General features: G+C 57.8%; 1 protein-coding gene across 2 annotated transcripts in view; it reads left to right on the top strand.

The window, feature by feature from the left end:
* TRAPPC12 (trafficking protein particle complex subunit 12) overlaps positions 1-6,592 on the top strand; it is a 36,549-nt gene extending 29,957 nt beyond the window's left edge. For both annotated transcript variants that reach the window (XM_019966862.2, XM_070795417.1), the window contains 6 exons: positions 71-143; positions 762-835; positions 2,468-2,566; positions 4,092-4,192; positions 4,776-4,863; positions 4,974-6,592. In XM_019966862.2, coding sequence (XP_019822421.2) covers positions 71-143; positions 762-835; positions 2,468-2,566; positions 4,092-4,192; positions 4,776-4,863; positions 4,974-5,216 — 678 coding nt within the window. In that variant the 3' untranslated portion in view covers positions 5,217-6,592. The remainder of the gene's footprint in view (positions 1-70; positions 144-761; positions 836-2,467; positions 2,567-4,091; positions 4,193-4,775; positions 4,864-4,973) is intronic.
* The last annotated feature ends 5,797 nt before the right edge of the window (positions 6,593-12,389 follow it).

The following is a 12,389-nucleotide window of genomic DNA, read 5'->3' as shown; positions in this document are numbered from 1 at the left end:
CTGCTCCTGGAGCGTCTCAGCAGAGCGTCCAAAAGCAGACTCACTCCTGTTGTCCTTGCGTGTCCCGCAGATCCTGGCCAACCTGGAGCAGGGCCTGGCGGAGGACGGGACCACGAGCAGCATCGCGCAGGAGAACAGGCAAGGTCAGTGCCGCACGTGTCCCCGGGCCGGCCCAGGCCTGCTCCGGGCCTCAGCCTCTGTCCGTCTCGCCTCTCCCACGCACATCTCCTCGCTGCTTTCCTCCCAGAACGAGCATCCTTTCTAGGAGGTTCTTACCTCAGAGTTGCCCCTTGGTCCTGGCAGCAGGAGGAGGGTCCTCCCCGGGCCTGTTCTGCCCCGGCCTCTCCATCCTCCCACCCCACATCTCCTCCCCCGCCAGCCCTCGGAGCCTGGCGAGGCAGCTGGGTTAGGAACCGATGCTTCCACGTAAGCGGGTAGGACACCCAGGCCTTGGGCAGGCAGGCCGCTGTCATCAGGGCTGCGGTGCTGACGCCCCTGTGTGACTGTCCACAGCCCTACAGCGGGGAGCCCCGCCCATCCACAACCCGCCGGGGTGGCCCTGCTACACGACGGGCTCATCTTCTGGTCGAGTCAGGCTCTGTCCCCCTGAAGCTGGGCGGCCGTCGAGAGCACAGCCCGAGGAATGCGCCAAGCTGCACAGGAAGCCATGGCCAGGGCAGGGCCACAGACGTGGGGGCTGCATCCGTCTGTGGCTGGGCTGCTGGCCACGTGCCTGGGCGCTCACCCCTCCTCTTTTGCAGCCTCCGTGCAGCTGTGGCGGTCCCGCCTGGGCCGCGTGACCTGCTCCATGGCCAACTGCCTGCTGCTCATGAAGGTACCGTTTCCCGGAGGCGGGGGCCCTGGGCGCTCGAGGGGAAGAGCCCCTGTGCGGCATGCAAGCAGAGGGGCCAGGGGCACGCCTGGGGTCCACGTGCTTCAGTTTCTACTAAGTGGAACGTCCGCAGAGTGCAGCGCTGACACTCGGTGCTGCAGCGGGTCTGAATGGGGCTCCTGAAGTCCTCGCGCTCCATGCCTCTCGGGGTCCTGGCCCCGTGCTCACCAAGGGGGTCCCCTCGCCCTGACTCCGCCTGCCATCCGCGCTCTCTGAACCCAGCACAGAACCGACACGGTGCTTCAGGAGTGCCTGTACTACAAATGAGGGTTAATGTGAAATTTTAGATGATTCTTTAGTATTCTTGAGTTAAAAAGGAGTGAAGCATCTTGCTGTCACAGCCTCGGCACACTTGTGTGTCTGGCTGCCATCTCGGGCAAGCCCGTTTGGACAGCAGCGTGAGGCCATGGTGCCGAGCCAGCCTCGCGGGTGGTGGGCAGTGGGCTCTGGCATCAGTTCTGCCGGGTGACCTGACGGTCGCTTACCTTTTCGATGATGAGCTGTCTGTCCGTATGCCTCAGCCCTGAACGTCCGCCTGGAATGCTGTCAGGCAGAGTGGCCTGAGTCACAGCCTGGATGTCCCCCAGCCCCTTGACGGGTCACCTTGCCATGCCCAGCCCTGCGCCCTGGCCACTCAGGGCACCATCAGGCCGCGGCTGCCCGACCAGAGTAGATGGTGCTCTCCCTGGAGAGCTCAGTGCAGCTGAAGTCCCTGAAAGGGCGGCGAGTCCTCACCCAGCAGAGGACCGTCTCCGGGAACAGCCTCCGGCCAACAGCAGCTCTGGGCCGGGCTCCAGGTCACGGGCAGCCGGGCTCCTGGGAGCACGCCTGAGCCCAGTGCTGCAGCCGCCCCGGGGCCCCCGTCCAGGTCTGAGAGGCCCGGGGCCACGGCACCCCCAGGAGAGGGCCCTCGCCCACTGCACGCTCTCGTGGACACGGGCACTTACGTGCGTAGGGCACGTCAGCGGGTGTGGCCGGCTCCCCGCAAGCACCGGGGGCCCAGTTCACTTGGATGAGCTTCACTCAAAGGTGCTGGGCTGGCGGGTCTGCTTCTGGTTTTCCTGTGGAACGTCCCCGGTCACCTAACGCCCCAGTTAGCAAACTAGTGACTCCAGTCCTGGTCTGCATGAAGATGGAGGCGAGTAAAGAAAGAGAAGTACCTTGAGGGGTCTGACAGAGGCTCAGGAGAAAACTGCCGTGGAAGCCTGTGGTCTGCGCCTGCGCCCATCAAGAGATAGCAAGCTGTTATCACGAGCCCCAGACGGTGTCCGCAGACGGGACGGGCCACCTGCCATCCAAGCTCGGGCCCCGAGGGCTGACAAGCAGGAAAAAGTTGGTCCGGGTGAAATGCTAGTTGCTGCTCAGCAGAAGGAGGGAGCAAGACCCCCAGGCCAAGCGCACAGCCAGACCCCCGGGAGAGGAGGGCTCTGGGGACCACGGCCACGCCCAGACCCCAGAGCCCGGCCCGCTGGGCCATCTGCCCCGCTCCTGGCGGGTGCCGTGTCCCCTGCTCATGAGGTCTGTGGGTGCCGTGCGCGCGGAGCGGGATCTCCTGACTCTCGAGTGTTCCTGCAGGACTACGTGCTGGCCGTGGATGCGTACCGCGCGGTCGTCCAGTTCCACCCAGAGCAGGAGCCCCAGGTGCTGAGCTGCATCGGCCGCATCTTCTTGCAGGTGCGAGGGGTGGGGGTCGGGGGCTGCACCTCAGCGCGTCCTGTGGGTCTGAGAAAGCGAGGAAGGGGTCAAGTCAGACGTCTGTTGCTGTCAGAAGGCAGTTTCTTTTTTGGTCCTGGTTTGACTGTACTGAGTATCAAGCCTCCAGCTTCGAGGTGATGGGGAGGCCAGTCGCTACACGTCAGTGTACGTAGATTTCCGTCAGGCAGTGCACAGACGGGTGGCTGAGGCCTTGCCCTGTTGCTGTAGAAACGTGTTGATGCGAGGAGCCGGCCACCGTGGGCTCCTCTCCTGCCCCAGACCCCCCAGGGCCCCTGGCACCCTCCTCCCTGGGAAGGAGGGGAGAAGCAGGTGTGGGAGCGTCTTCAGTTTCCACCACCAAAACACTCAGGGCGCAGCCGCCAAAACCCTGCGCTCCGAGGGAGGGCCCTAGCTCTTTGCAGCTGAGGCTGGTCTAGGTTTGTGTGTGCGTGTGCATGCGTACACGTGTGCATGCGTACACGTGTGCGTGCGTGTGCGTGTGCGCCCACTATTCTCAGGAGCACTTGGTATCTGTTTTCTGTCTTCATAGAAGTGGCTTGCTTTTTCTCTCTCTGTCCTCAGATAATTCTAGAATTATCTGTTGCTGGAAGATATGAAGAATTGACTCAAAGGCCTGAGCCACACTCCTGGGGCTTGTGCGTGCGTGTGTGTGTGCACATGTGTACACGTGCATGTGTGTGCATACATGTGCGTGCGTGTGTGCATGCGTACACGTGCGTGTGCGTGCGTGTGCGTGTGCGCCCACTATTCTCAGGAGCACTTGGTATCTGTTTTCTGTCTTCATAGAAGTGGCTTGCTTTTTCTCTCTCTGTCCTCAGATAATTCTAGAATTATCTGTTGCTGGAAGATATGAAGAATTGACTCAAAGGCCTGAGCCACACTCCTGGGGCTTGTGGGACAATTTATCAACAGCTTTAGTGTTCCATGTGTGGGAGAGGTTTCTTCTCTGTTTCTGGGATCAATTTTGGCAGTTTAGAGTGCCAAAATACAGATCACATGTCTGCTCCGTGTGTCCACGTGCATTTGCTTGGAGTCCTGCAAAGTCGTCCTCTTCCATAATCGCTTCAGTCTCTGTTACCCAAGGGCGCTTCTCCCCTCTCGTCTATAATTCTGCTCCACTTACGCTTTCTTTTCCTTGACTAGTTCTTCCATTTATTATCTCATGTTTTTTCTTCAGATAACTAGTTTGGGTTTGTTTATTTGCTTACTAGATATATCACAGTACTTTTTATTATTTGCCTTTTTAATTGCCTTTTTATATACAACTTAATCACTCAGTTTCTGACATGTGGACAGATGTTGACATCCTGCTCTGTCCTGAATGGCTTTTGCGTTTTGTTTTTTAATGAAAAATGACAGTTAGTAAGTGGTCACCTAAGTTTCACCCCGCCTGACACGTCCCCACCTGACATTGGGGAACTGTATGTGTGGGTACAGGTCTAACATCGTCACCTGAATTGACTGCTTCATTTTGTCAAAGCAGATTGGAGACATAAAAGCAGCTGAAAAGTACTTTCAAGACGTAGAGAAAGTAACCCAGAAATTGGATGGACTGCAGGGCAAAACCATGGTTTTGATGAACAGGTGTGTATTTCTTTTCTGTGATCTCCAGCTTTGCTGAGCCGTAACTGCAGCACGGTGCAGGTTTAAGGTGAGAACAATAACGACTTGACTTCCATACATTGGGACATTGGGAAGTGATGCCCACAAAATAGCGAACACTCATCACCCCATACGCATACAAAATGAGAGACAGAGCGCACTCTCTCGGCGTTCAGGGTAACGCACAGCGGTGTGGATGCTGTTCCCGGTGCTGTACGCTGCGCCCCGGGTGCCTGTGGACCACCTGCATCCAATCCTGCCCTCCTTCCCCGGTGACCACAATTGAATCTTTCTCTGTGAGTTAGTTTGGAGTGTCATTGACCTGAAACACCATTCGTTCCTGTTACACAGCGTAGTGACCTGATGTTTCTCTCTCTTACGAACTGCAGCACGACTAGTCTGGTTACGGTCCGTCTGCCCCCAAAGATAGGGCGTTACTACGGACTGCGTTCCCCGCGCCCTCCCGCGAGGTTCCGCTTCCTGGAGCTGTCCCCTCAGTGTCCCCGCCACACACCCGCCTGCCTCCCGACTTCCGAATCATCCCTCCCGTGTCGCTTATTTGCAGAGCTTTCCTTCACCTCGGTCAGAATAACTTCGCCGAAGCGCACAGGTTCTTCACAGAGATCCTGAGGGTGGACCCCTCGAATGCAGTGGTAAGACGCCCCGGGCAGAGGCGGTGCGTCCGCTGGGGTCGGGCACCCTCCAGGGCTGGGGGGCCTGGGCCGCCCGCACACCCCCACCCAGCCCTGCCCCCGCCCCGCAGGCCAACAACAACGCGGCCGTGTGCCTGCTGTACCTGGGCCGCCTCAAGGACTCGCTGCGGCAGCTGGAGGCCATGGCCCAGCGGGACCCGCGGCAGCACCTGCACGAGAGCGTGCTCTTCAACCTGACCACCATGTACGAGCTGGAGTCGTCCCGCAGCCTGCAGAAGAAGCAGGCCCTGCTGGAGGCCGTGGCCAGCACGGAGGGCGACTGCTTCAACACGCACTGCCTCAAGCTGGCCTAGCGCCCCGCGCACGCCCCCGGGCCTCCCGCTCGGCGTCTGCCCGCCGCCGCCTCCATCAGGCGGGCTGCAGACGCGGGGCGCGCACGCACGGGGCCGGGGGCGTCCCGGGGCCACTCCCAGCAGCCTCACGGGAGAGCGGACCCGTAACACACACGGTTCTCGCCCTGAGCCGGAGCGTTCTAGAGATTCGTAGATGCGGGGAGAGGGCCCGCTCCCCCCGCCCCAGAGCTGCAGCTCCACTCTGCTCCCCGGGGCCTTTTCCAGCCTCTGCTGAGCCCCTCGGAGGAGTCTGGTGCCAGGGGAGCGAATCCGTTCTTCGTCCTGCGCGTTTCCAGCACAGGGGGCGGGGGCGAGGACACGGGCCTGCGTGTGCAGTGGGGCCAGGACAGGGGTCACCGTTCTCAGCTCTGGGGTCAGTGTCCGTTCACATGGTCATGCCTGCCTTTAAAGTGTCTAACGCACCTGGATTAAAGAACTCTGGCAGGGGCTCTTGAAGTTACCCAGCTCTGCTAATACATCTTAAAACAGAGTTCACTTAAGATTCTGATATAAACATATATTGCATAAAGCAGAGCCGAGCTCTATTTCTAGTCATTTCTGTGGTAAACACAAATGCAGCATCTCCTGGGCAGACGGTCTCAACACAGTCGTGGAAACAAATTAGTTACCCTGTAAATAGGAGAGACAGGAGAGGCCGCCAGAAGGACCGGGCCTACACCTCCAGAGACAATGAGGGGCGCCTCCGGCTCAGGCAGGGAGGGGAACCCCACCCCCACCCAGAGCATCCGCAGCCTCTGGACTAACACTTGGGATCTACCTGCTTTACACTCTGTTTTCCTTTAAGTTTCTAAATCAAATGCATCAAGTACTGTTGGCCTGCCTCCCGGGCCGGGGGGGAGGGTCCCAGCCCAAGGGAGACCACACCCTGTGCCCCCCGGATCCCAGATCCAGGCCTCAACTGCACATTGCACACCCAGGAAGCACCCCAAAAGCTGCTGCCCCGGAATCTCCCCAAACCCCAGCATGGCCGTCTGCAGAGATGGGCCTCCAAGGAGGTGTCCAGGTGGGATGGAGTCCCGAGGGTGGGCGCCCAGGGGCGCACAGGAGAGGACCCAGCGAGGAGCGAGGCCCAGGGACCACCCTGCAGCCCCGGCCCCAGGCCTCCAGCCCCCAGGCCATGACAGGTCAGCGCTGTCTGCGGGGCTTGCCACTAGAGCTGCTACAGCCACACCCCTGGGGGCCGCACTCCGCACTCCCCACCCCCCACCCCACCCCCCGCAGCCGTCAGGGAGCCTCGTGGGAACACACGCTCACACGTGTGTGAGCAGAAAAATGATGGAGCGTTTCTGGAAAATAAACTGGCAACTGACTCAGAAGTTTTTATAATAGAGTGTTTTCATTTATCACCACATATTCCTGAGAGGCATTCATGAAAGACCATATCATTTAAAAAGTTAATGACCTGGAAAAGTCCTCAAAGGTATGTTTACACGAAGCATATGTTAATAGAAAAGGCTGAAAACTGATACTTGATGTTAAACTACAGTCACAGGAAGGATGGGCTGAAACGCAGTTTTATTTTCCCTTTTACAACTGAGCTTATGTTTCTACATAATGTGTGTGTGTGTGATTTTTATAAGCAGTAGGAAAAGTCACCAAAACTGGTAAATGTTTTGCCTTTAAAAAATAGGCAGTGATTTAAAGAAGGTGGTGAAAGTGTGCCGTGCTCCATAGCTGAGCAGCGCACACAGCGGTTACGGGGGAGACCCGAGCATGTGTGGGCGTGGGCATGCCCACGCCTCCAGGTGTCAAGGTCAGAATGCGTGTGCCCTGAAATACCATTCACGTTTAAAACAAAATAGATACATTGCTGACTGCTAGTCTAATGGGAAAGATTAGCAATCTCTTCAGGAAACTTAGAGATACCAAGGGAACATTTCATGCAAAGATGGGCTCAATAAAGGACAGAAATGGTATGGACCTAACAGAAGCAGAAGATATTAAGAAGAGGTGGCAAAAATACACAGAAGAACTATATAAAAAAGATCTTCACGACCCAGATAATCACGATGGTGTGATCACTCACCTAGAGCCAGACATCCTGGAATGTGAAGTCAAGTGGGCCTTAGAAAGCATCACTATGAACAAAGCTAGTGGAGGTGATGGAATTCCAGTTGAGCTATTTCAAATCCTAAAAGATGATGCTGTGAAAGTGCTGCACTCAACATGCCAGCAAATTTGGAAAACTCAGCAGTGGCCACAGGACTGGAAAAGGTCAGTTTTCATTTCAATCTCAAAGAAAGGCAATGCCAAAGAATGCTCAAACTACCACACAATTGCACTCATCTCACACACTAGCAAAGTAATGCTCAAAATTCTCCAAGCCAGGCTTCAACAGTACGCAAACCCAGAACTCCCAGATGTTCAAGCTGGATTTAGAAAAGGCAGAAGAACCAGAGATCAATTTGCCAATATCTGTTGGATCATCAAAAAAGCAACAAGAGAGTTCCAGAAAAACATCTGCTTCATTGACTACACTAAAGCCTTTGTGTGGATCACAACAAACTGTGGGAAATTCTTCAAGAGATAGGGATACCAGACCACCTGACCTGCCTCCTGAGAAATCTCTATGCAGATCAAGAAGCAATAGTCAGAACCGGACATGGAACAACAGACTGGTTCCAAATTAGGAAAGGAGTACATCACCCTGCTTATTTAAGTTATATGCAGAGTACATCATGTAAAATGCCAGGGTGGATGAAGCACAAGCTGGAATCAAAATTGCTGGGAGAAATATCAATAAACTCAGATATGCAGATGACACCACCCTTATGGCAGAAAGTGAAGAGGACCTAAAGAGCCTCTTGATGAAAGGAGAGTGAAAAAGCTGGCTTAAAACTCAACATTCAGAAAACTAAGATCATGGCATCTGGTCCCATCACTTCATGGCAAACAGATGGGAAACAGTGGAAACAGTGACAGATTTTATTTTGGGAGGCTCCAATATCCCTGCAGTTGGTGACTACAGCCATGAAATTAAAAGGCACTTGCTCCTCAGAAGAAAAGCTATGACCACCCTAGACAGCATGTTAAAAAGCAGAGACATTACTTTGCCAACAAAATGTCCCTATAGTCAAAGCTATGGTTTTTCCAGTAGTCATGTATGGATGTGAGAGTTGGACTATAGGGAAAGCTGATATCAAAGAATTTATGCTTTTGAACTGTCGTGTTGGAGGAGACTCTTGAGAGTCCCTTGGACTGCAAGGAGATCCAACCAGTCCATCCTAAAGAATTCAATCCTGAATATTCACTGGAAGGACTGATGCTGAAGCTGAAGCTCCAGTACTTAGGCCACCTGATGTGAAGAACTGAGTCATTGGAAAAGACCCTGATGCTGGGAAAGATTGAGGGCAGGAGAAGGGGACGACAGAGGATGAGATGGTTGGATGGCGTCACCAACTCAATGGACAGGAGTTTGAGCAAGCTTCGGGAGTTGGTAATGGACAGGGAGGCCTGGCGCGCTGCAGTCCATGGGGTCGTAGAGTCAGACAGGACTGAGCAACTGAACAGCAACAAATACACTGTAGATACACGTGATTTTCTTCGTGGGTTTTTTTGTTGTTTTTAATTTGTTTCTTGGCCGTGCTGGGTCTTCCTTGCCGCGTGTGGTCTTACTCTAGTTGCGGTTGCGGGGGCTTCTCGTGGTGCTGGCCTTTTTTTTGCCCAGCGTGGGCTCCAGGCTCACAGCTTTCAGTCGTGGCGCGCGTGCTTAGCTGCCTTGCTGCACGTGGAATCTTCCCTGAGCAGAGACTGAAGCCTCATTGCCTGCATCGGCGGGCAGATTCTTAACCACTGGACCACCAGGGAAGTCGTCTGTAGATAGATACACATTTGCAGAACTGGAGAAAAACACATGCAGGAGCCTCGTGGCTCAGAGTGACTGTCCCAGCAGCACAGGCACCAGGGGCTGTTTAAGGACAGGGATACCCTCTGCCACCTTGGCCTGGCATGGACAGCGAGGCCAGAGGTCCTGAGAGCATCAAGCAAAGAGGCTGCGGTAGGGGGGGGCGGGGAGGCCAGGGGGCATCCGCTCACAGGCAGGGCTTCATGCCCAGCAGGGGTGGAGCAGGCCATCCCCTCCCCTCCCCAGGTAGGGGGCCTCTGTCCTTCCAGAGGAGGTAAGGGCAGGGAGCTCCTCGCGTCCCCCTCCATCCCCAGCACACGTCAGGGTGGCGCCCACCCCCCCACCTCCTCACCAGCAGGCAGACCCAGGCCGCCCCCAGGGCTAGGCCTGAGCCAGGCGGGAAGGACCCCCAGCCCGTGCCCGCATCCAGCCCAGCTTTCTGGTGACCAAGCCTTCTCAGCTGGTCTCTCACGTGTGAGAGGAGATGGCCAATTCAGGCATTGGGAATTATGTAAAATGTGGCCCTACTTGAACCTCAGGCAAGTCTGTTACCCACAACAGACGCATAAATAAAGCAGATAAAGTGCATGCCAGCCTCCCCCGTCCATGACCCCCTCCTAGAAAATGGATCCAACCCTTCCAGTTACTGATCACAGAGCATCTTGGACCTCAGGGTTCCTCACCCAGGACCCTGCTGCGGTTTCAGCACCGTCCCCACGTTGAACTCCCCCCATACCCACCCCCAGTTACTCCAGAGAGCAGGGTATTTGGCGGGTGCTGGGCAAGGAAGGTGAGGGAGCAGGGAGGACTCACTTTGGGAGGACGTGGGGACGGCTCCCCCAGCCCTGTCCAGGGACAGCAGATCTGGCCAGGAAACCGCACGGGCGTCCCTGAATGACTGCCATGCCGGGCGGCCTCGTGTGGCTGGTGAGCAGGGTGGGCTCGCCATGTTGGGAGCCTCCCACTTGGGGTTCTCGAGGAAGGACGTGACTGGGGTCACTTGCGTGGAGGCGTCCGGGGACCAGGGGACCTGCAGGAGCTCGGGTGCAGAGCTGAGCAGTCGGAGCCTCGGGTCTCGCCTGAGAAATGGGGGACGGGCTGGGCTCAGCTTGCTGACGCTGCCACAGCAGACACCCACAGACGGGCGGCTGGACACGCCCCGAGTCTGCGCCTCAGTCTAGGCCGGCGGTGCACTCCCAGGCTCTGTGATGCTGGCTTGGGGGGCTCTGGTCACAGCCCTGCCCGGCCCTCAAGGTGCCCGCATGGCCTCTGCCCCCCGCCTCCTCTTCAGTAAGGACCCCGGGCCCGGGTTCAGGGCCGCCCTCACTCAGGAGGACCTCCCTGAGGGCCGTATGCAGTCACACCTGCAAGGACCCCATTTCCAAGTAAGGTCAGGTTCCGAGGCTCCAACGACGGGAGGCTTCGGTGTTGGGCACTCAGCCCCCAACACCTGCTGGCAGCACTCGGGAGGGCGGAAACAGGCTTGTTCCACTCCAGGGTCCTCCTGGACGCCCCCTGGGACCTCTCCTCTCCGCGGACCCCCAGGGTGTGCCTCTGCCCGTGTGTCCCTGTGGGCCCCCCTCAGTGACCCGCCTCACCAGCCAGCCATCAGGATTAGTTAACGGTGGTGCAGGCCCCAAGACGGGTGTGACAGCAGGCTGCCCGGACTGCACTGATGCGCCTCTGCTGGGCTCCTGCGTCCTTCAGATGAGACTCTGTCTGGCCCCGGGATTTCTTGGAACTGTCTGCTTAAATCAAACACAAGCATTTGAAGCCCGAAAAATAAAAGGCATTCATTAAAATCCAGGAGGGGAAACCAAAGGACGGGAGCTGAGTAGGGGGCCTCCTTCGTTAGAAAGGCAGGCCCCATTCCAGTAGGGGCCACGGGGCACAGAGGCCCCGGGTGACCTGGGTGTCCTCCTCCCGGTTGCCACCGCATCTAAGAGCTCAGTTCAGTTCAGTGGCTCAGTTGCCGCCGACTCTGCGACCCCCTGGACGTCTAAGAGGATGTTTGGGAAAACGGCCTCCTAAGGCGGAGCCTGGAGAACACCTGGAAACGCGGGGCGACAGCGCACTTCCTGTGCATCTGCATCAGCAGCGCGGGCGCGGGCACACACACACACACACACACACACACACACACACACACATCCCCCGCGCGCGCACGTGCGCACACTGCACATGCGCGCACACGCACGCGCACACTGCACATGCATGCACGCACGCACTTTCCCCGCACACACTGTACATGCGCGCACACGCACACTTCCCCCTCACACACACACACACATACACGTGCGCACACACTGCACATGCGCACGCACTGCGCGTGCGCGCACACACACTTCCCCCTCACACACACACGTGCATGCACACACACACACTCCCCCCACACCTGCACCCACAGCACTATCGCTGGTGATGAAGCCCGGGCGGTGCTGCCCGTGGTCTCTAATCAGGAGCGCTGATCGCCCCGCCCAGCAGTCCGGCCGCCTTGTCCACCTGCGGAGTCAGCTTCCTGTCTGCGGGGTCCCGGCTCACGGGCCCCGCTCCACCACCGCAGGCGGTGGTCTCAGGAGGACCCGGCGGGGCTGCCGCTCCCGCCCCGCGCCGCGTGAGGACGCAGCCAGGAAGGGCCTTCCCGGAACCGGCCCGCCGCCCCCAGGGCTGCCGCGGACATCTCAGACCCGGGGAGACAGGCTCCCCGAGCAAAGCAATGGGCCGGCCTCTCACCCTGGAAGGAAGCCGGAGTCTAGAACCTTGCGGGGGGAGGGGGACCGCATCCTGCACGCTGGCCCTCCAGCAGCTAGACACCCGGCGCCCCTCTTCCGAGGTTGTGTGTCCTCGGCCCCCTCGGCAGACACGAAAGCCCCCAGCTTTGGGAGACCAGAGCTGGGCAGGGAGTGGTGTGAGGAACGAGCCCCCAAACCCGGCTACACCAAGTCCCCTCCGTAAGGACCAGAGAATGAGGCCAGAGGGCGAGGCTCCAGGGTCACCTAGATGCCCTCCTGCCAGCCTGTTCGGCCTGAGCTCCTGGGAGAAGCAACATCAGGGTGTCCGGGGGAGGAGGCAGACCCCCTGTGCTCAGCCTCCTGAGATGTGCCCCCCCCCCACCCCCGCCCCAGCAGGGCTTCCCTGGTGGCTTAGCTGGTGAAGAACCCGCCTGAAAATGAAGGAGCCCCCAGTTCGATTCTTGGGTCAGGAAGATTCCCCGGAGAAGGGATAGGCTACCCACTCCAGTCTTCTTGGACTTCCTGGTGGCTTACATG

The sequence above is a fragment of the Bos indicus genome, chromosome 8, assembly GCF_029378745.1.
Source record: "Bos indicus isolate NIAB-ARS_2022 breed Sahiwal x Tharparkar chromosome 8, NIAB-ARS_B.indTharparkar_mat_pri_1.0, whole genome shotgun sequence".
NCBI lineage: Eukaryota > Metazoa > Chordata > Mammalia > Artiodactyla > Bovidae > Bos > Bos indicus.
This window is presented reverse-complemented; position numbering and strand designations above follow the sequence as displayed.